Raw genomic sequence first — 24,317 nt, 5'->3', positions numbered from 1 at the left:
CAGCTGTGCTAATCCCCTATTGCTGCCGTGATAATTTGCCACAAATTTAGTAGCTTAACACAACACAAATTCATGATCTTACAGTTCATCTGGAATGGGTTCTAATGGGCTCAAATCAAGGTGTTGGCAGGGTGGCATTCCTTCTGAAGATGCTGGGGAAGATCTATTCCCTGCCTTTTCCAGCTTCTAGAGGCCACCTACATTCCTTGACTCGTGGCCTCTCCACCTGTCTTCAAGGCACATTCCACCAACCTCTAATCATCATGCCTGCTTCGACTCTGGCCCTCCTGACTCTTATGATTATATTGGGCCCACCCAGATCATCAGGGATAAGCTTCTCACCTCAGGATCCCTAACTTGATCACATCTGCAAAGTCCCTTTTGCCGTGTAAAGTCACATATCCACACATTCCAGGGATTAGGATGTGGATAACCTTGTGGTGGGGGCGGGGGAAGGCCTTGTTCAGCCTACCACACTACCGTTCACAAAATTTGCATCAATTGAAGTTTTATCTAAGGAATCAAGCAGAGCTTCCTTTTCGATAGTTGACAAATACAATGTTGACATTTTTTGCAATAATGAGAATGGATTTCTAACCCAAGCTAACTCTTTGTATCAAGTATTTCAAAATAATGATGACTGCAGAAGGCTCGTGCCCTCACAGCGTACCGTCCTGTGGCTAATCAGGACCCACTAAAATAGAACATCAGCTAGAAACGGACCCGAGGCAGCCAGAGGTTCTGAGTTGCCCCTGGAATCTGGGCCCCACCTAACTTGCCCCCTCCCCCCTCTCCTACCCATTGCAGTGCTGGTTCCTTGGACTCCCAGGATATTAAGTTCTTCCACAGTCTGCAGACCCCCTGCCCTTGGGTGAGGTGGGGGGAGTGACATTCAGTTAGAGGTCCTGTCTGGCTGGTGAGTGCCAGATGTTGTTAGAGAGCTCAGACCCTGCTCTGCCTCGGCCATCCCTGGGTGGCCTCAGACTGCCCAGCCTGAGCTGCCCTTGGAGCCAGAAGGCTCAATACCTCAAAGCACGCTGTGGTCCCCAGCCTGGAGTCTCTGAGCAAGGCAGGGAGGCAGGCAGCTGTGGTCAAGTCCAGGATCCCATGCTGATTAGCCGTGCAGCATCGTGCACGGTCGCCTTCACCTTCCTGAGCCTCGGCTTCCTTTGCTGTAAAGTGGAGGTAATGGGATGGTTGTGATAGGAACTCAACAGGGTGAGGATACTTAGCACGGTGCTTAGATCAGTGTCGGTGCTAACCATCGGTGACGATAATGCAGATGCTGATTGATTCAGCCTCGTTTTGTTTCTCTCTTAAATTGGCTACATCCTGCTTGTCTTCCACCATAGTTATCAAGAGTGCTTTGTGCAGTAAGCATGTAATGGGAGGTGTCCGTTCTCATGGTGGCTACGTCTTACAGAAGAAAACTTAACCTGGCAGCTCGTTCGAGCCTTGCCCTGTGCAGGGCTTGGGGCTGCTGTGTTAATGGGGGTGTTAGAGTTACACAGGTAGGATCAGTTGACTATAGTAATTACTTTGGGAGGAAAATCTAATGGGACGAAACAGAAACCTAGGTGATTCTATCTCTCTTTGACATGCCATGCCTACCTGGATGAGGTCATATATGATTATGATGAATCCCTGAGCTAATTTGGCAATAAATTCGTATTTATATTTAGGTTGTTATTTTAGCAGTAGTGTACTGATCATTTGATCCCGAAGGTAATTTCCTTCTACAAATGTGCCCTTGACATCCTAAAATGTATATTCAGATTTAATGAAGGAAAAAAAAAAAAGAGAGAGAGAGATGCACTATAAAACAAGACAGTGCTTTTGAGCCCGAAATACAAAGAGGGGAGCGTTAATTTTCTTTTAAAATTCATTAGAAATGGAAACCACTTTCTAAATTGTACTTGATGGCAGTTTCATTTGAATATGTTTTTCAGTGTCTGGAATGCTCATTTTTATCACTTAGCATCAAGAAAGTATTTTCAGGATGTTTCTGCTTTTGTTAACTGGTTGGGTAAACACTTAAGATTTTTTTCTGAGAGGCATTTTTATCGATGTATTCCAGTATTGATAGTTAATAAAGCCATTTGTTTTAATTCAGTGGAAAATAATTCCATTAAAGCTTAAATAAAGCTGTGCAAGCAATTTTCCTCCATTACAGTGTCTTTGGGGCCGCGTTAATTATAATAAATGGAGCTATTGGAGACGTTTACTCAGCACACAAACTCCTCATTGTTAACCACGGCTGGTGTGTGCTAACAGCTGCCTCTTAGAGAAACGTAACCCATAGTTAATGGTGGAAAGTGTGGCATTAACATAATTTTTTGGCAAGGACAAAGCTAAGTTGCAGTGTTGCCTTTAACAGTGACTCCTTCATTAACAGTGTCTTATCAGAGGCCCAGACTCCGGGGTGGGGGGGGGGAGATGATTGTGTTGTAGGTAACCAGAACCCCGTGTGAAATGGCTGTTTCTAAATAAAACAGGAAAGGATTTCGGTTGCTTATGAGTGTGATTTTTTAAAGGGGGCTGAAGAAAGACTCTGAAAAGCATTGCTGGTGTTTGATCAAAATTGATGGAGTGTACAGGCGGCTCTTTTGACATTGACACTGATGCATATTACGGTTTCCATAAGAGGGATTAGAATTAAAGCGTTTTTATTCTTCAGGGACCCATTCAGACAAAAATAGATTTGCTAATGCGAGACTTAGGAGTCCAGAATAACTTCTGTGCCGGGAAGGTTCTGTAAATGCATTTGCACATCGCTAAAGGTGTTTTTGTCAAACTATTGGGGAGAATTTTTTGTATCTTTTTGAAGACCGATCAAAGACAGGATCAGAAAGTAATAGAAACTGTCAAATAATGATCACATATTAATATTCATCCTTAAACCTGACCCCTGACCTCAGGATTCTCTTGGATTTCCTCAATAATAAATACAATTATCAAATTGATTATAGATGATAAAATCAGATAATGTAAGCTGAGGAAGCTACCATTCGTTAAGCACTTACTATCTATATGCCAGGCAGGCAGTGTGCTCAATGCTTTATATATGTCTTGTTCCTTCTCAGAACAATCCTGTGGCTGCTACTGTGAATATCCTCATCTTGCAAATGAGGCCATTAAGCCTCATGGAAATTAAGTGCTGATTCCAAGGCCATTCAATGAGTATAAGATAGGACTGAGATTTGAACCCAGGTCTTTTGTTCTGCCGCCTGTCGTATTCCCTCTATCACCCCCGGGCTACCCTTGTCACCAGTGACAGTCAGTGCTATAAGCCGTATCTCCCCGAATCCATTCAGTGATGACCCTGGGGCTCCTTTCCACTCTCTCTCTCTCACTCTCTCTCTCTCTCTCTCTCTCTCACATAAGAGTGACTGTTGCTATTTATAATACATGGCTCATTCTGTTCAATAGTTCTTCACATCAGTGCTTCTAGCAGTTTCTCCTCTATCAGCTGTGTTCACAGTCTCTGTTGGATTCACTTGGGTGCCGCATCGAGCCTCTCTGCTGACCAGGTTCGCTCACCTCCTCTCCACTCCAGGCCCACAGCCTGCCAAGACAGGCACCTCACTGGGCTGGGACCAGGCTGTGCGTCTGCTACAGATTTTCTCGAAGCTTCCTCCTTTCAGATCCTTGTGGTCCCTTAAAGCGTTTGTAGGGATCGCCTATGAGTGTCTCCAGGACTGATGGAATACCCTCTGGTTGTTTAAGTCGAGTAGGATCTGGAGAAACCCTGGGGATGGAGGTTTATGCTTTTACTTCCCCTTTTACCTTGAAACAAGAGGTTCACTGGGACAACATGTGCTAAGCATTGCTTGCAGGAACAATATGTCAAACTATAAGCTCTGAAAATTATTTTTGGAAAGACTTGTGAAGACCCACAAAATTGGGCAACCCATGTGGCTTAGGGGGTCAGCTCTCCCCCTGCCCAGTGGTGCCTATGCCAGTCCTCGGGCAACCTGTGAGCTGGCCCTCTTCAGGTTTGTTATGTACCCCAACGGGGAGCTGCCCGGTGGTCTTCTGGAGTCTGGGAGTCCTTCTGTGACCATCAGCTCTCTACGAACATTCCCCTTTGACGTGATACCCATGTTGCACGGTCTCTCACCAGAGATGATGGGAGTGACCCATGATTCACATCAGCCTGGATTTGGTCTGTTATTTTGTTTATTTCTGGAAAACGCGATTCAGCCTGAATTCTGCAGTCCATTAATTGTTTTTTGTAACTCAGTGATTCTCAACCCTGGCGAAGCATTAGGATGCCCTGAAGAACTTTAGAAAATACTAAATGCTAAATGACTTGTCCCCAAATTAAATTGGATGAGCTAGGGTTGGGGCTTGGCATCCACATTCTCAAAAAGCATCGCAGCCAAGTGGACTGTGCAGTGAGGGGTGGAAAACTAGTGAGACAGAGGATGGAGAGACGTTGGAGGAGGGATTTTCGCTACTACGAGGACCCCTGGTCATACAATTAGTATTGTTAGCAGTGCAACGAGCATTGCCCACAAACATACTAGGCGCTTACTGTGTGCGGGGAGTGTTCTAGGCATTTTTTAATAGAATGAAATTACCTTTGCATACTCCTTATAATAACTTAGGAGCTTGTTTCACTTTTACAGATGTGTATATGGAAGACTTTGAGGAGACAAAGCAATTTATTCAGAGCTGAATGATGCTTCTTGGGGATATTCTCTATTAAAAAGTGAGACGAAACCTTTTTGTGTAGGTATACGTTGTATCTGGTTGTTCACGTCATTTCCCTCATCATGGGAGACTTGGATGGCTCTTGTATGGTCAACGTGCCGTGGCTCTGCCACCGGAGACTGGCTATGAGATAGTAATCGGTTGAGAACCTTCGGATTCCAGGTCACATCTCCTGGCCTCCTGATTTTTCGTACTAGATGTCACACGAGTGTCCTGAAATGCATCTTTCCTGCAAATAGCTTGTATGATAGCAGAGATAGGTAGACTTTACTAGCATACTGCCCTGCAAAGACCCCAGTCATACACATACTCTGTAGTAAGTATGCAGACCGTAACCCCCATGTACTTGGATTTAACACCTTTGCACGTGATCTCTCATGTTATATTTGCCACCTCCTGGGGAGGTGTCCAATATGAAGGGCTAGATGGCTAGGGTGAGATTGAGGACATGGTATAATTTCGCTGGTTGCAAAGTCTGAGATCACTTGCTTTCTAGTCAGGGCATTTTAAAAACCATTAAACCATGAGTGTTTTGTTGGTGTTGGTTTTGATGTATAGTTCTCTAGGTTTTAATCCATGTACAGAGCTACGTAAGCATGACCTCCATCAGGCTATAGACCAGCCACATGGAGTTAGAAGGCCTGGGGTGTTGCTGCAAATAGTCCCTACCGTGTCCTCTCCGTACCTCAGCAGCCTGGACAAGCTTGACTTTCTGTAAGAGTTTTAGCTCGATGCCAGCCTGAGCTAGCAATTTCTTGGCAGTTTGGAGACAGGCCTTTCTGAAAAATTTGACCGGTGATAGGAGTGGAAACATGTGGGGTGTGCCTTTCCTTTTTTTCTACATTGACTGAGTATCGTAACCCTCGATCGTCAAAGAAAAGACTTAAGACAGGAGGCTGGAGTCCAAGCTCTAAAGACGTGAGTTGCTTTCTGGAAAGAAATGAGATGATATGCCCTTATAGGCCTCCATAAATAAGAGATACTGCCTCATAGGGTGCTGCAGCCTGGGATCAGAAACTGGGGGTTCCCAGGGCAGGTGGAAGTGGGTGGCAAGGGAGCCCTTGTCCTCTCTCCTGGCTCTAGATCATTCATCATCCTTCCTCTGCCTTTTCCTTCTGAATTTGCAGCTTGAGCTCCAAGCCCAAAGGCCTGGAGGGCTTTAGTCTGATTTCCTTCCCCACCTGGCACCCTCTACTGAGTCCCCCACGAGGCAGAGTGACCAGAAGTTCCTCCGGTGCCCGGGAGCCCATTCAGAGAGGCTTACTTTGAAAACAGGGCTCCTCCTTTGATCTCCACAGCCGATAAGTTACCAACATCAGGTTTGAAGATTCTGACAGTTTTGTTTACTTTGTGCTATGAAAGCATAAGATCATAGGATGGAAAGTCCTACCTATATATCTGATAAAAATATGGTTATGCCCTAGGAGAATAAAAACTTGCTGTCTCGAAGTAAGGAAATGTGTGTAGCTTTTCTTTGCCCTTTCCGTACCTCTGCTACAAGCCCAAACATTTACAGCCTCTGTGTTCTAATAAACCTACCAACAATGGGCACTCAGGGATCTGCTGATGGAGAGAACAACAGGGTCCGGGGCACGCATGTCAACACTGGTCAGCCCTGTTCCTTCCTCTGTGCAGAAGGAAAGAAGTGAAGTCTTCTGTAAGGGAGCTGGGGAGAAGGGGAGACAGGAAGGAAGAATGGGAGAAGGAAGAAAGGAAGGATATTTGAGCTAAGTCTCAATGATGGTGGTGGGGAAGAGTTTTTCTGGCAGAGGAAAGAATTGGCTGTAAAGGTCCCTAGCCGCCGACAGGTTGGTGTGTTTTGGGGCAGAGAGAAGGCTGTTGTGGCTGGCGATGGGTGTGGTTGGAGGGCAGGGCCTGGCTCCTGTTGAAGTACAGGCCATGGTAAAGAGTGGATTATTTCATTCTTAGAGAAAATAGGTTTTAAGCAGAGGGCTGACATGGCCAGATTGATAAGGTTAGAAGAGCCCTCTGGTTGCCATCTGGGTAGAGGAGAAAATTTGTAAGCAGTGAAAAGATGTAAGAGTTCTCCCAAATGGCCCAGAGGGGCCAGTGGGAAGTGATCAACACATTACATTGAGTCATGTTTCGAAGGCTGAGCCAATGGGACTGGTGAGTGGGTTGGTACAGATTGGGTAAGGGGTAGAGATGGATCAAGGATGACTCTTGGGCTTTGGAGCCCATAGGGGAAGGATGTGTTGTATAACCAGATACAGAAGATAGGGAGGCAGCAACCTGGGGGGGGGGGGAGGTGAAATTGCAGCAAATAAAAGAGTTCTGTTTGGACTGGCAAAGTGGGAGGTGCCTATAGATGTCTAAGCCCGGGTGCTAAGGAGTGAGTCAGTGGGTAGCCGAGTCCGGGGTTTGAGGGAACAGTCGGCATTCAAGTCATCCATTTGTAGGAACTTTGTTTCTTTTGGAAACTTCTCCTGTTTCAAAACCATTGGTTGTTTGAGCTATCTTTGAACCCTGAGATTGGTACCTGGACGACATGCAGACGTTTGTTGGGATTTCTCACATCCGTCCTGGGAAGACACATTCACATGAGGAGGTGACGAGAAGCTTCTGCAGCTATACTGACTGCATTATGTTGGAATAGCTCTGAATATTTCTCTAGACTTAGGCAGTCATTTTTCTGAATTCTTTCAAGCAGATCCTCTTTATTAAGTCAGATAGAGATCTCACTTCCTAGTTCTGTGTGTTCCCCGTGGAATGCAGCACAATAATTAAGATCAAACAAATCATTAATCATATTCACATTTCAAAGATTCCTGAAAATAACCCAACATGAACACGCCAGGTGTTTGTGCTTGCACGTCTTGTACATGAAAATCGGGCCCCGTTGTCCTTTTACTATGTACAACTAGCCAGTTAGAGTACAGTCACTGTGGACATCAAGTGGGTGACAGATCAAAAGATTACAGAGCAAAAGGGATGGCTGATACCCCAGTATGGAAGAAGGAAAAAAACCCTATAGGCCCAAACCCACTTATTTGCTATTTTTGGATAAGTTTTCCCATTTGAACTGTCTGTGTCTTAAGTTCTACTTCTCCTTTTTTTAAAAAGTGTATTCATTCATTCATTCATTCATTCATTCATTCATTCTCTACACCCAATGTGGGGCTCGATCTCTTGACCCCGAGATCAAGAGTCACATGCCCTTCTGACTGAGCCGGCCAGGCGCCCCTTACTTCTCCTTTTTATTCCAATTTCCTAAGTCACTTTTGCTTTCTTCTAAAAAAAAATCAGCTTTCATCTACTCCAACTGGGACACTTACTTTTTCCTTAAGCTACTGTTCTCTCTAGATATCCTTGTGTTTCCAATATTTTTTAAAATTTTGTTGTGTTAGAAAGGCTGACTGTCTTCACTTTTTGTGAAGGTGATTTCCCCTGACTGACAAGCATTATCTCCTTGGAGGGAGCCTTTGAATACACTGAGCACATCATAGGCTACCCCACTGGCTCAGATGTGTTGCTGGGTTGGTGTCTGGGGTACACGGTCAGTGCCCAGAGTATGTTGCTGGTGCTTGGGCTCTGCAAAAGCTGGTAGGTAGGTTTTTCAGACAGATGAGCAACAGATCCCCAAGCACCCTCTGGAAGAAACGATCTTCTGTCTTTCCTGCAGTGTCACAGGGTGTGACCCTGAGCAAATCTCTGGATTTCTCTGGGCTTCTGTTCCCTCCTCTGTAAGTGGGAATCAGTATAACCCACCTCCGAAATTTGAATTAAGTGAATAGGTGGGAAGCACTTAGCAGGTACCTGCTGCATAAAGGGAACTCTGGGACCTTTAGTTCCCACCCTAACCAGTCTAAATCTATATTCATCAGGAAACGATAATCACGTACTCTGAAAAGTGGCTGTTCGTCAAGACAGATCAAGCTTCTGAAGCAAGCTAGACTGAAAAGATGAAGGGAAATTGACCATCAAGACGAAGCAGAGAAACAGTGCAGTGGTTCTCAAAGTATGGTTCCAGGACCTGCAGCATCAGCATCACTTGGGAGCTTGTGCAATGCAGATTCTCAGAGTCACTGAATCAGAACCTCTGGGAGGGGACCCAGGCAATCTGTGTTTTAATAAGCTCTACAGGCAATTCTGATGCACACTGAGGTTTGAGAACCACTGGTCTAAAGCAAACTCAACAGATACGGGGTGAGGAATTGTGGTGCGTGTTTCTGTGTGTGTGTGTGTGTGTGTGTGTGTGTGTGTGTGCGCACACCAACGTATGTACAATGTTTGTAACTGCTGAAAGTGTAACTGAGCATGGTAATGTCAACAAAATCCCACCAAACGGGCAACTAATGACCTATTTTTCTTTGGTAGAGTTGTCTAAATAGACATATATCTGGAATGTTTGTTTTCAACGACTGTGCACTAAATTCGCTTTGGTTTTAAAACTACTGATTCATCAACTTTCTTCTTTTTTTTTTTTTTCCCCTAGGAAATTCCACTTACTTGGATGATCATGGGCCACCTCCTAGTAAGGTAAGGTCTTTGCTTATGGTTATACATCCCATTTCTCTTTTCTCAGTTCCTACAGCCTCCAACAACCCTAACCAGAGCCCTCCTGGCCATGAATTGTTTGCAAGAAAATAGTAGATGACATGTGAAGTTAATCTTTGATTTACAGTGAGGACAAAAAGGAAGCATATGAAGAGCGCCAAAATGGCGAGGGAGGAAGGGCCATTATTTTATCAACACCTGTAACTGTGCCAGGCGCTAGAGCCTTAGACTGACTTCAGGTCTTTGGCGGCTTCTCCTGTTTGCTGCCCTGTTTGCCTCTGCATCCGTACTGGCCCGTGATCTGATGCCCACAGCCTGGCCTCCCCCTGCCTTTGGGCCTAGGGGCTACACTCATTTCTGCCCCTTTTCTCCCTGGGCTGCCTTAGTTGGGCTGCTCCATCAAAGGCTCAACCCCTTAGAACTGGCCTTCTCTTTCAGTGCCCTCTCAAGGCTGCCCTGGCCTGACCTGCGTGCCCACTTTTGTTTTCCTATATTAAGGGTCAGAATAGTCTGGTGACATGTTAGTGTAGTTCCCCGCCACTATTTACTTTCTTGTACTCAATGAACACTAAATGTCAAGATACCAGAAAATGGGAAAAATAAAGATAGTCTTTGACCACTTAAGATGATAACCTGCAAAGCACAGTTTCAAGTACGTAGTAAGAGGATAATCATCCCCTAACCTTCGAGGCTGGAAATTTAGCCCAAGGTCAGCCTTTGAGCTTGTGGGATTTGAAAAAGAACCCTATTATTTTTAAGACCACGGGTTTTGGAACAGGGATCGCTGGATTCATCGCTGGCTTTGCCACTTTCAGTGTGCGACATCGGACACATTACTTGGAGCCTCGGTTTTTTGATGTGCAAAGTGGGATTAACAATACTACCCACGGTAGAGGACATCTAAAAGGATCAAATGAGCTGATATAGGACATTCAGCACCTGGCCTGCGCTAAGCATTAAAATAAAGAGTGGCTGTTGTTAACTAGACTGGAGCCACATTAAGGTTATTGATGAATGGTACAGTAGTATTTATCACAGTTGTGACTGGCTCTACCACTTGGTCCCCTGCATATATATTGAGTGTCTGTGACACTGCACCATTGGGAATACAAATATGAAACAAGACAAGAGCAGCAGAACACAATAGCCCAAGCCCTAGAGGAGCAAAAGGATATAGAAGTGAGACACCCTCCGAGGGTAAGAACCAGGATAGCTCATCTCAGTACCCTCACATCCCTGCAGTAGCACATTGTGACTGTTCATTAAATTTCACTGAATTGGACCAGGGAATCCAGAGCTGGAATCTGAATTAGGTCCTGGCTCCCAGCCCAGGTTCCTTCCACTAGGCCAGTGTTCCCAAACTTTAGCTTGGATCAGGGTTTCCTGGAGGCTTATTGAAACACAACTGCTGGACCCAGACCCCTGAGTGTCTGATTCTGTAGGTCGGGGGTAGGACCTGAGAACTTGCGTTTCGAACAAGCTCCTGGGTGATGCTGATGCTGCCGTTCTTGGGACCGTGTTTGAGAACCACTGCTTTAAAGGCCACGAATATGAAGAAAACAATTTCCCTGGACATTTTCTATGTTGTTTTCACTGCTGATAGCCTAGAAAGAGTAGTATGGCTTATTATATAAAGGCTATTTCTTAATATAATGGTGACTCACTATTATAACTCTACTTATAGTGAAAACAAATTTTCTTTGGTCAGTAACCTGCCTGGGAGGGCAAATAAGTGGAGGTGGGGGAGAAGAATTGTATGGATGGTCTGCTAGGTTCCTGCACCACTAACTACTTCTGTCCCAAGTGGGGCCAGTTGAATTCTCCCTACCTTCTCTGCTCTGCAGGAAAAGGGGTTTGGGTCGGGGCGGGGCGGGGGGCTCTGTGGGATCTATCAGCTGTTTCTCTCAATGCCATGTTGGGACATTATTTTGGGTTTCAGGATTGATAAATGGGGCTTTACCTAATCAGGAGACCCAGGCCCGCTTTATATAAACTTGCCTTCTTGAACTCAATCCTTGGTGACCACCTCATTAGTCTGCTTTGGGGCCTCACTCTTGCTAGGTTGGCCATCCTGCTTGCCTCTTCCCTACTACCTTTGATGCCTGGATTCTGCGTCTGCCGGACCCTCTCCCCTTGCCCCTGTGGAGCTTTCCCTGGATCTGCAGTCTCCCACCCCTGCCTTCTGGTCTTCACCCCTCTCCCCCGCCCCAGCCCAAGCTCCCTGTGACACCCAGAAACCATCAGGTCATATCAGATCGTTTGAGACCACTTTCAGAGTAAATCCGGTTTTATAAACTCTATTCCAAGTTTGAAATTGTGACTATAATCTCCTTCAACCAGCAGAAGTTTGTATGAGGCCGATTCTCTTACTATAAATGTATTTTCATTATCCAGGAGTGGAGTGGCAAAAACGCTCTTGACTTTCGAAGCAGTAGCCAAAATAAGGAGAAGAATATAAAAATGAATAAAAATAATGTTGGTATGTTAACATCTTTTCATCCACACTCATTGCCGCTACCAGTGTGGAAATGAATCTCAGGAGTGAGGAGGTCAGACTTCCAGATAAAGGTCCTTCAAGTGTCCCCTGAGGTGGGGCCTTGGTTAGTAAGGGCTTGCAGACCAGGGGTACGGGGATGTGGTGGCATCCAGGTGAGAAGGACTCACACGTGTGTGGCCTCTAGAATGTACCCCCAGCCTGGCAGGGGAGAGCAAACCTGACTGCAGACCCACCATTTTCATACTTGTTTAGCATCCAGAAATAACTTTTTGATGCCAAGATGGAAAGAGCTGTGATCTAGATAAAGTACGATTTTTAAGTCCTGAAAATGTCCTGAGGTTTACGGGCAAGTTCTCGTTTGATGAAAAGTTCATTCCCCAAGTTTCACATTCCACAAGTAATAGCCATTTAGGGAATGGGGTGTATACCACACAGCACATGCAGGGCACGGGCGGGTCTCCCTTCTCTCCAGCGTGTTCATAAAAAAGAACCAAATGCCTCCGATTTTTTTTGTTGTTGTTGTTACTTGTTTTTAAAATCCACTTGAACCTCACAGCTCACTCAGATTTTAATCTAAGTCATTATTGAAGGCAGATGTTAATCTTTTCTTTTGTTAACCTCTTATGACCACCAAGCAGAACACGTGGCATCAGGTTAGAGCCCAGCGAAGAACGAGCATATAGATCTCTAATGAGTGAATTGGAAAGATGTTCTCTTTTTTTTTTAATTTTTAAAAATTTATTTATTTAAATTCAAGTTAGTTAACGTACAGTGTAGTATTGGTTTCAGGAGTAGAGCCCAGGGATTCATCAGTTCCGTGGAACACCCAGTGCTCAGCCCAACAAGTGCCCCCCTTAATGCCCATCATCCATTTAGCCCTCCCTCCCCCCACCTCCCCTCAGCAACCCTCAGAAGGATATTCTTGAGAACAAAACAGGCATGCGACAGCCAGGGTAGTGTGATGTCACTTCTTTTAAAATTATATGTCTGTGATTGAAGTGCCTGGCTGTTGGTTTCAGCTCAGGTCATGATTTCATGGTTTGTGAGATTGAGCCCCACATCAGGCCTTGCGTTGGCAGCGATGAGCCTGCTTGGGATCCTCTCTCTCTCTCTGCCCCTCCCCTGCTCGTGCATGCGTACTCTCTCTCTCTCTCTCTCAAATAAACATTTAAAAAGTTAAAAAAATAATAAACCTGTGTGTATATGACTGTGTGTACGAAGAAAAGTCTGGAAGGGGTAATAGTGTTTTCTCTGGATGGTAAGATTTGAAAAGCATTTTACTCTTTTCTTGATACTTTTCTGTATACTTTTGCATTCATTAAAGTAATGCCTGTTCAATCTAAACATCAGGGGAGAAAGTCCTTAAGTGAGACAAGATTAGGTAGGATTGGGCTGAAAAGCCTTTGGTGCTCGGGCCTCTGCAGGGTCGTCTGCAGTTTCATTGACGCCTGAGAGCAGCCTGACCTCTGAAGGTTGACGTCTTCTCCTCCTGTTCCACGCCCTGGACCGTGGGCCCCTGACGCGCAGCGGGCGACAGCAGCAGGAATTCTGGTGGTAGCAAATAGGATGCAGTAATTTCACATATGTTGGGATCGCAAATCTGATAGATAGAAGAGCTGTCCTAAGCGACCCAAGGAAAATAAAACCACTATCCATAGCTGATGTCTGTCATTTCCTATGTGGCAAGCAGTCTGCTAAGCGCTCTGCAAAGTGCAAGTTCAGTCTCCGTAAAACCCTATAAAAGAGGAAGTCATTTTCTTTAAATTGAAGTATAGTTGACATGCAATATTATATTAGTTCCAGGGGCACAACCTGGTGATTTGAACTTGTATACATTATGCAGTACTCACCATGGTAAGTAGAGTTATCGTCTGGCACTTATATTCCCTATGCCGAACTTTATATACCTGTGACTTATTTATTCTATAGTTGGAAGTTTGAACCTCTTAATCCCCTTCACAGATTTCATCCCTGCCCCCACCACTTCCCTCTGGCAACCACTGGTTTGTTCCCTTTGTTTGGAGTCTATTTTTGTTTTGTTTGTTCACTTGTTTTGTTTTTAGATTATATATATAAGCATAATTATACAATATCTGTCTTTCCTGCTTGACTTATTTCACTTTGAGTTAGCATAATGTCCAATGGCCTCTCTGTCCATCCATATTGTCGCAAAGGGCAAGATTTCATTCTTTTTTATGGCTGAGTAATATTCCAGTGTGTGTGTGTGTGTGTGTGTGTGTGTGTGTGTGTGTGTGTGTGTACCCACATATATATTATGTTTACCCATTTATCTATATATGGACACAGGTTGCTTCCATATCCTGACTATTATAAATAATGCTGCAGTAAACATAGGGGTACATATATCCCTTTGAATTAATACCTTGGTTTTCTTTGGATAAATACCCAGAACTGGAATTGATGGATCATATGATATTTCTGCTTTTAATTTTTTGAGCAACCTCCATACTCTTTTCCACAGCAGCTGCACCAATTTACATTCCCACCAACAGTGCACAAGGATTCCCTGGTCTTCACGTTCTCACCAACAATTGTTATTTCTTGTCTTTATGGTCATTCACACATGAATGGTGTGAGGTGTTATTGTTTTGATTTGCATTTCCCTGACGATTAGTGATACTGAGCATTTTTTTCATGTGTCTGTTGGCCATCTATATGTTTTCCTTGGAAAAAATGTCTATGCAGGTCCTCTGCCCATTTTTAAATTGGTTGCTGTTTTTGTTTTTGTTTTTGTTTTTGTTTTGGTGTTGAGTTGTATGCATTCTTTATATGTTTGGGATATTAAGCCCTTATTAGATATATCATTTGTAAATATCTTTCCCCATTCACTAGGTTGTCTTTTCATTTTGTTGATGATTTCCTTGCAAAAGGTCTTTAGTTTGATGTCCCAATTACTTTTTGATTTTGTTGCCCTTGCCTGAGGAGACAGACCCAAAAAACTATGGCTAATCCTGATGCCCAAGAGTCTATTCCTTATGCCTTATTTGGGGACACTTGTGGTTTCAGGCCTTACATTTAGGTCTTTAATCCATTTTGAGTTTATTTTTGTGTATGGTGTAAGAAAATGGTCTAGTTTCATTCTTTTGCATGTAGCTGTCCACTTTTCCCAACACCATTTATTAAAGAGATATCTTTTCCCCAATGTATATTCTTGCCTCCTATGTTGTAGATGTATTGACCATACAAGGGTGGGTTTATTTCTGAGCTATCTTTTCTGTTCTGTTAATCTATGTATCTATTTTTGTGCCAGTAGCATACTGTTTTTATTACTATAGTTTTATAAGATAGTTTGATATCGAGGAGTGTGATGTCTTCACTTTGTTCTTCTTGATCAAGATTGCTTTGGCTGTTCAGGGTCTTTTGTGGTTCTATACAGATTGTAGGACTGTTTGTTCTAGTTCTGTGAACAATGCTGTTGGTATCTTGGTATGGATTGCATCAACTCTGTAGTTTGCTTTGGGTCGTGTGGACATTTTAGCAGTATTAATTCTCCCAATCCATGAGCATGGTATATTTTCCCTTAAGTTTCATCTTCAGTTTCTTTTATCAGGTGTCTTACATTTTTCAGAGTACAGGTCATTCACCTCCTTGATTAAACTTATATATTGTACTCTTTTGATGTAATTGTAAATGGGATTGTTTCCTTAATTTCTCTTTCTGCTAGTATGTTTTTAGTGTATAGAAACACAACAGCACTCTGTATAGTAATTTTGAATCCTGCAACTTTAATGAATTCATTTATTCATTCTAATAGTGTTTTGGTGGAGTCTTCAGAGTTTTCTGTATATTATTACCATGTCCTCTGCAATTAGTGACAGTTTTACTTCTTCCTTACCAATGTGGATGCCTTTTATTCCTTTTTCTTTGTCTGATTGCTGTGGCTAGGACTTCCAATACTATGTTGAATAAAATTGGTGATAGTAGGCACCCTTGTCTTGTTCCTGATCTTAGAGGAAAAGCATATAGCTTTTCACTGTTGAATATGGTGTTAGCTATGGATTTGTCATACATGGCATTTATTATGTTGAGGTATGTTCCCTCTTTACCCACTTTGTTGAAAGTTTTTATGATCATATGATTTTTATCTTTCATTTTGTTAATGTGGTATATCACTTTGACTGAGTTGCAGATATTGAACCATATTGGCATGCTTGCAGTAAATCCCACTTTATCATGGTGATCACTTGATCCTTTTAATATATTGTTGAATTCAGGTTGCTAATATTTTGTTGAGGAATTTTGTATCTGTGTTCATCAGGGATATTGGCTTGTAATGCTTTTCTTTTTTCTTTTCTTTCGTTTTTTTCTTTTCAGTGTCTTTATCTGGCTTTGGTATCAGGGTAATGCTGCTCTATAGAATAAATTTGGAAGCATTCTTTCTTTCTGAATTTTTTTTGAGATCATTTGAGAAGGATAGGTATTAACTCCTCTTTAAATGTTTGATAGAATTTTCCTGTGAAGCATCTGGTCCTGGACTTTTGTTTTTTGGAAGTTTTTTTTTATTTCTGGCTCAATTTCATTACTAGTAACTGGTCCATTCACATGCTCTATTTCTTCCTGATTCAGTCTTGGAAGATTGTATGTTTGAAGAATTTATCTCTTCTTTGAGGTTGTCTAATTTGTTGGCATATAATTTTTTATAATAGTCTCTTATAATCCTTTGTATTTCTATGATGTTGGTTGTTACTTCTCCTCTTTTTTTTCTGACTTTATTTATTTGAGTTCTCTCTTTTGTCTTCTTGAGTCTGACTAAAGGTTTATCACTTGTGTTTATCTTTTCAAAGAACCAGCTCTTTTGTTTCAGTGATCTTTTGTATTTTTTTTGGGGGGGGGGCTCTATTTCGCTTATTTCATTCTGATCATTATTATTTTCTTCCTTCTACTAACTTTGGGCTCTGCTTGTTCTTCCTTTTCTTATTCCTTTAAGGGTAAGTTTTGATTGTTTATTTGAAATTTTTCTTGTTTCTTGAGTTAGGCCTGTATTGCTATAAACTTCCCTCTTAGAACTATTTTTGCTATGTCCCAAAGATTTTGCAGTGTTTCCATTTTCATTTGTCTCAGGGTATTTTTTGATTTCCAAAAAAGGAAGTAATCTTGTAATCCTTATTTTATAGATAAGGAAAACTAGATCATAGAGAGAGAGGCTGAATAACTTGCCAAAGGTCATGTAGTAAGTATTAGAGTTGGGATCCCAGCCCAAGGCTGTAGTTTTTTCCAGGATTTATTTTAACCATTTCAAGATTACTTATTTAAGTGGAAATGCAATAATTTTTTTTTACCTTATTTCTGGAATTTTACTCTTTCATATAAGGTATCTTGTACCTTAACTAGTACAATAAACAAGTTTTAACTCAGTATACCAGAAGAAAAATAGTCATCACTACCATTTGAGTTCTCAGTCCAGTACATTATCAGTTATCAGTCCAGTAAGTTTTTAAATTTCTATCTCGTCTTTTTCCTTCCACTTTTGTATGCATATATACCTTCAGAATTCGTCCATTTACAAACTGCATATAGAGTAAATTTTGGTTTACAAACATCATAAAAGGTGAAAGAACTCTGTTTCACATTCATGTAGCAAAATGAGATGGTCTAGGTTCTTGTTGCAAAATATTGTCTGACAAAGTCCTTCCTCTTGATGACCTACTGCACGAAAATACTGTATATATAACTATATAAAAATTAATTAATTAATTAATTAATTAAAGTAAATACATATACATTTTGTCCTTAGAAATATATCGATTCCTCGGGAACTATTGAATCTTAGAGAATTAATCCAGGATGTTATCATCTGAAGACTTGGAGTTTGTGGTTTCCCTTTCATAATTAATTTCATTGTCATCATTAGAGTCTTGAGTGCTGCTCTCTAACTCTTAGAGTTCATCCGTGGTTCCTCCAATCTTGTGGAACCTCTCCCTCTGTCAGTCTTCTTCTTTTTGTCATTGTAGACAGGAATAAAACTTCTGAACCCCCCATTCTAATGGAAGTTAAAAGCAAACAACAAAGTGTCTCCAGTCTTCTATCTTTTGGAAAGATGATACAATCCTTGGGGCAGCACAATAAAATATAAAGAGCAATGCAAGAGTGACGATGTATTTCTCTAATGGATTACTCCTCTTGGCCTACCCTGTTCAGGAAAATAGCCATTAGGCTCGTGTAGCTATTTAAAAAAAAATCAACTAAAAATTTTTTTAAAACTTCAGTTTCTCACTTCCACTAACTACATGTCAAATTCTTTAGAGCTACATGTAGCTAGTGACTACTGTATTGGACAGCACAGAATAGAACATTCCAGTAATCCACTAAGCAGCAGTGTAGTTAGAGCCATTCTATCATTATTCCATTTTTCTACTACTTTAATCTTTTTAAAGCATATTTGGGAATAATTGATGCATAATTGGTAGGTGATTATTCTAGGATGATGAAATAGCAGTGTCTCAAGATAGAGAAAAAAATAATAGCATTCAGCTCCCATAATGATTCTTAAATTTTTTTAGAGGCTGGTAGACCCTATTATATGGTAATTATATTATATCTATTATTATAATTATGATTATATAATTGTAATAATATGGACCTATTTGACAGTAATTGCAGGGTAGAATGAGTTTTATTCTCTTTATTGAAAAATAAGGTATGTTGTCTTTGGAACATTCTAAGAAAGAATAAATTCAAGAAATATCAATACATACAAATAGTTAGAACTACTCAAAAAAAGCTGCAAGCCGAAAAAACTAAAATTGGGTGCAGTGAACCTTGATGGGGCATACAGGGTTAAGATATATTACCGATGCCTGCGTATGTATGTAAAAGTGTTTTGATATACAAGATAATATATATTATTTTTATATAATCATGTGCTAGCTAGTGTTAGTATTCAAAATTCTATTTTAAAATGGGTTCATTAGAAGGGTTTTATACTTTATTATGCTGAGCAAACATCTTCAAATGAAAGAGAAGTAGTGATCTTAATTGACATGACATTTGTATAATATGTGTGTCCAGCAGTGAACTATTGCTCAATAAAGGTTAGTCCTTGTTACCTCCTAGCCTAGCCCAGAAGCTAATTTTCCCTTAGTATCAATTAATTATTGAGTGCCTTCTTTATGGGAAGGATCAGGAAGACACAAAAAATTGTTGAAGATAATCTCTGCCATCTAGTACTTTGCAATCTAGTTGCATCTCAAGGCTTCCAAGGATCAGAAACTATGGAAGCACACAGCTGATATAACCTTCACTCTAAATGACCCTATGCAGGCAACCATTCATTCATCCAAGCATTATTTTTTTAAATTTTTTTTTAACATTTATTTATTTTTGAGACAGAGAGAGACAGAGCATGAATGGGAGAGAGTCAGAGAGAGAGGGAGACACAGAATCCGAAACAGGCTCCAGGCTCTGAGTGGTCAGCACAGAGCCCGACGCGGGGCTCGAACTCACGGACCGCGAGATCGTGACCTGAGCCGAAGTCGGACGCTTAACCGACTGAGCCACCCAGGCGCCCCCATCCAAGCATTATTTATGTACTAAATTTGTGTTGGGCTCTGTGCTGGGGCTGTAAGACTGTAGGAGGTACAATCCTCGCCCTCCAGGAGCTTAGAGTCTAGTTGCAAGGACAGGCTAGCATCTCATACAAGCCCGATCAGATACATTACATAGGTTGCTAGGTGCTGTGATAGAATGAACACTGAAGACTCCACTTGACCTCTGCAGGTGGGAGTCCTGAAGGTTGCGTAGGACAACCCAATCAGATCAAAGAATCTGGGATGGACAGGGTGAGGAGGGGTAGGTAGGCCTCACTTCTGAGGTTTGAGGAGTGGTGGGTAGAAAATGAAGATATGAAATGCTTTGAGAAACGTGGCTTTGACAAGAAAGAGAAAAAAATTGATAGCCTAGAAGACGTTGACCATGGCGGCATAAATTGTGTAGTAGAGAAATTGGTAAGTAGGAAAGGAGTGACAGGTGACAGATTCAGTTCTGCGTGGGGTTATGGATGGAATTGTGTTGCGCTGCGTTGAAGTCCTAGCCATCAGAATCTGTGAGTGCAGCCCTATTTGGGAACCGGCTCTTTGCAGATGTCGTAGTTAAGATGAGGCCATGCAGGATAAGGATGGGCCCTAAATCCTGTATGATGGATGTTCCTACAAGAAGAAGGAAGTTTGGGCACAGACACAGAGACATACAGGGAGAATGCAGAGGTTGGAGGCATGGAGGCAGAGGTTGGCGTTATACTGCCAAAAACCAAGGACCATCAAGGATTGTTGGCGACTGCCAGACTCTAGGAGAGACGCGTGGAGCAGATTGTCCCTCTGAGCCCCCCAAGAAGGAATTAGCCCAACTGACATCTTGATTTCAGACTTCTGGCCTCCTGAACTGTGAGAGAATAATGATTGTTTTGTTGTTTTAAGCCACTCAGTTTGTGATACTTTGTTAATGGCAGCCCTCGAAAGTAATTCAAATGGGTGAGTTTAACATTTTCAATAACACGGATAGCTTTGAGTGGTTTGCCCTGTTATGCATGATTTGGTTTGCTTTAATTAACATCAAAACCACCCTTCGAAGTCTGTCACTAGGATAATTTAAGTGCATGTTCATAGTTTTTTCAACATTGAATACCAAAGTTATCCCCCAAAATTCCTTCCTTAATTTTCGTAGTTCTCTTTTTCCCTCTTCATCAGTCTGATGTCTGCACTTTCTTCTGTTGGAAATTCATTTCTGCTGTTCGAATTGTGCTTTTAATATACAAAAGTCATATCATATTATGTTATATTTTTCTTGGGAAAAGATCTTAGTGAAAAAAAAGAGAAAGTTACCTGAAAGGAAGCTTCTTACTTTCGTAGAATCAGGGGCTGAGAGTGACAGAGAAAAACAGGAAAGAAGTCTGTTGCCCTTTAAAAAATATGTCTGTATTTTTATATGAGACTTTTCTGTCTGCCATTTAACAACCTCTACTACCAAGTTCCTCAGAAAGACTGCATATTTGTTTCTGTTTGTTTGGTTTTTTTCCTATCAATAAATCCTTACAAACATCAGCTGAAAGGAGATGTTTTAATGTTCTCTAGTAGAGAAACCATGGTTCACATTCCTTGTTTGGAGCCTAAAAAGGAAAACCCACATGTCTAATCATCATAAAGGTAAATGACTTCTGGAAGATACCAGAAGTACAGTTACTTTCAGGTATCTTGGCCAAGCATTGGTCAACTCGGAGAGGGTTTCTGGATCAAAAATTCCCCTTTTTCCCTGAGGGCAGGATTGCTGAGTTTTACGTATGCACAGAGTCTCCCTCGGTCAAAATCACTTACGTGGAAGAGTAGCGCTGGGATTGAAAGGAAAAGCAATTTCTTGTTTCTATCCCTCAGAACCTATTTTTCAGCATATAGACATGGCCGCCCCCCTTGATTTCCTCTTGTCTGTGAAGACCTCAAGAAGCAAATAAATCTCTGGCAGAGACTTGGGGGTGTATTTGGCCTGCCTTGTTGAGCTGCTTCCATTCTGACAATTTTTGAAGCCATTGCTGCTGGTAAGAGGGCCTTCTGGTTTCACAGCTGCCTCTCCTCCCGCTGTGAATAACCTCAGACCCACATTGTCTGATTTCCTTAGGAGAAAAAAAAAAAAAAAAAAAGTGGCATTCTCAAGAAATTTAGATCTTCTTATTTTTATCCAAGGCAGAAACAGTGAAGTGTGTTTATAGTTACCTTTTAGTTAGGGAACGTTCCAAAGGCAGATAATTAATGAAAACAAATAAGATGAGTACCCAACCTACCAAATGTGCCCACTCCGTAGATGTAAAACATGTTACCCTTTTAACTTGCCAGATTCTTCATTCCGACTTTCGTATTTGTTCTTGGTTCTGCCAGGCTGAGGAGCCTGGCTTTGGGAGTCAGACCTCAGTTCAGATTCTAGCTGTGTAACCAGTTGCCCTAGAATAAATATTTCATCTCTTTGAGCTTCAATTTTGTATTTGTAAAAGGGGATGGTTTTATCCACCTCATAGAGCTGGAAGCTTAAATGCGATAAATAGAAAACACCTAGCATGCCAGACGTAAGTAAGCACCCAGCAGTGGGGTCTCTAGTACTCTGGATATTGCTTATATATAGCCTTTTGCAGACTCTGGTAACTCACTTTGTTATTACTTAGAGTAAGACTAGCTCTCAACAACCCCCCCCAACTGTATTTTTTTTTTTAAGTTTATTTATTTATTTTGAGAGAGACAGAGCATGAGCAGGGGAGGGACAGATAGAGAGGGAAAGAGAGAATCCTAAGGAGGCTCCTTGCTTAGCAAGGAGCCTGATGCAGGGCTTGAACCCTTGAACTGCGAGATCGTGACCTGAGCTGAAACCGAAAGCCGCGTGCTTAACTGACTGAGCCACCCAGATGCTCCCTTTTTTTTTGGATTTTTAAAAGCAATTAATTACGTGTCAGTTGGCATACCAGATACCAGTGTAAGAGCTTTCAGGTTCTGTGGTTGCCCCCATTCTTCCTTGGGCTAGTTTAGAACACTAAGCAAAGACTTCCACATACAACCTTGGGCATTTAGCTTTTCTTAAGCCTATATTGTTCTCTGCGTCCACACCTGACTTTACCCAAAGTCCTTTTTAAAAATCACTACAAAAGTGAAGCTGCTTTTCATTTTATGGATGAATCAATTGCACTGGGTAATAGGTTTGTGTTTAATGATTCATGATAAATATATTAGGTTGAGAGAAAGAACGAGCAGAACAGAATGAGGCTGGGAGTTAGGAATCAGTTTCACTCAGATGAGCATGACCTTGAAGGAGTCCCATCCACCCTCTCATTTTGTCTTGATCATTGCAAATGATAGGAAAATTTATGACTTGAATATTTTATTTTTAAATAACTCAAAGAGCATCTGAGTTCAGTGGGTACCATAACGAACTCTACACTTCGGAATTTTGTTTGAGAGGGATAATTACTAGCTGAGAAGGTTAAAAAAAAAAAAGAAACTGCCAAAGGGGAACAGATCAGCCTTACATAATAGGGTATTGTTTCCTTATCCTGAAGTCACCTGTATTCTTGCTTCATGCTTCCTTTGCACTCATCACAGCTCTTAACTATTAACATGGAAGTCTTTGGCCCAGCCAGTGGCCTCCTGAGATTTCAACTTTCCATGGAAATCTGTGTCCAAGTTCAGAAACAGTACTTCTCAATTTATCAATTTTATGAGCATGTAATGTGTTCACTCTTTCACAAGAAGAACATAATGAATCATTTCTTACTCAACAAATGATTAGTACTATTAAGCGTATCTTCTACTTTTTTTTTTTTTAATTAAAAGAATTCTGCAAAGCCACGGGTCTAAAAATACGTGGTTTGTGTAATTGTTCTTTTAGTATCTTCCCCACCCCACTCCCCAAAACCCAAGGGCCAGTTTTCATTGATAAGATGTTCTCCACACCTTATCCAAACCAGCACCACTTACAATCACAGACTTAATACATTGCCAGGTTTGGGCTGCCTTCAACAAAAATAAAGGACTTTAAATGAAGCATGAAATTTTTAAATTGCAAATTGTTGTTGGAAAGCATATTTAATCAAGAAATTGCTTTAGTAAATTAAGAAAACTCATGCCACCATTTTTTGGCAGGGGAACAATTGCCTCAGGGTTTTCAAAGTTGTAGTAACTTAATCATTTTAGCAGCTTCCAATATAGTCACCTAATTCTTTCTGTTTGTTTTATTTCTTCCTCGACCGTATGATCAATTCTTTTTGTTTTAAAAACCATGCATGCTCCTATTTCGTTTTGATTTGGAAAGTACAGAAAATTGCAGAGTAGCAGGAAACAATAAGCACGCATTATGCCGCCACTCAGAGACGACCACAATGAAGCATTTTTCAGAATTCTGCCCAATCTTTATTGTGTATTAAGAGTATAAAAGCCTTAAATATCATTGGTTGCAAATATTTTGCCCGTCCTTGGATGTACCTTTTATGTTTAATCAAAGTCATGCACATACATAACACACAGGGTTTAAAGCACCAGATGGCTCATGAGCTTATGACAAGCTACACCCTCCCCATTACTTTCTGCTGTTGAGAAACAATTACTTTATACTCTTCCGGCCAATCTTCAGGGTCAGCTTTCATCTCTCTGAATAACCATCTTATGCTACCTCTTGGTTTTCCTCAGCTTTAGACCCTGTCTGTTGACATTCTTCCATTGGAACATGAGGATTTAGCACCTTCGTTGCAGCCCCCTCCTTCGAAACCACGTGTGTTATTTGGGCAGGCCCCTTGCTTGGTGTTTTTCCTGTTGACACGAGGCAAATAATAGTGGCAGTAGGACCATTATGATCGTGCTTTCTTTCCTGTTCAGCTCTTAGTTTTCTTTGTAGCAAGTAATTGTCTTGTTTGGTAAATTCATTTTCACGCTTTTCCCTGACCTCCAAGTTACCCTTCAACTTTTTTCCAGTTGTGTAAATCCCAGAGCCTCCAAACACGTTAGGGATTTATCCACGTGCAGTTACTGAGGTCTTTCTGAGGCCTTCCCACCGGCTAGCACCTGGACTCAGCCTCCTGCTCAGACGTGTCTGGGAGCGCCCC

General features: G+C 41.7%; 1 protein-coding gene across 2 annotated transcripts in view; it reads left to right on the top strand.

The window, feature by feature from the left end:
* The window catches only part of UST (uronyl 2-sulfotransferase), a 318,788-nt gene that overhangs the window by 109,955 nt on the left and 184,516 nt on the right, over positions 1–24,317 (top strand). For both annotated transcript variants that reach the window (XM_047101207.1, XM_047101208.1), the window contains exon 2: positions 9,173–9,216. In XM_047101207.1, the coding sequence (XP_046957163.1) occupies positions 9,173–9,216 (44 nt within the window). The remainder of the gene's footprint in view (positions 1–9,172; positions 9,217–24,317) is intronic.

Source organism: Lynx rufus, unplaced genomic scaffold (assembly GCF_022079265.1).
Source record: "Lynx rufus isolate CCGP_SWC_20201006 ecotype Redwood Valley unplaced genomic scaffold, mLynRuf1.p SCAF_6, whole genome shotgun sequence".
NCBI classification, from domain to species: Eukaryota; Metazoa; Chordata; class Mammalia; order Carnivora; family Felidae; genus Lynx; species Lynx rufus.
The sequence above is the reverse complement of the archived record's forward strand: the minus strand, read 5'-3'. Positions and strand labels throughout refer to the sequence as shown.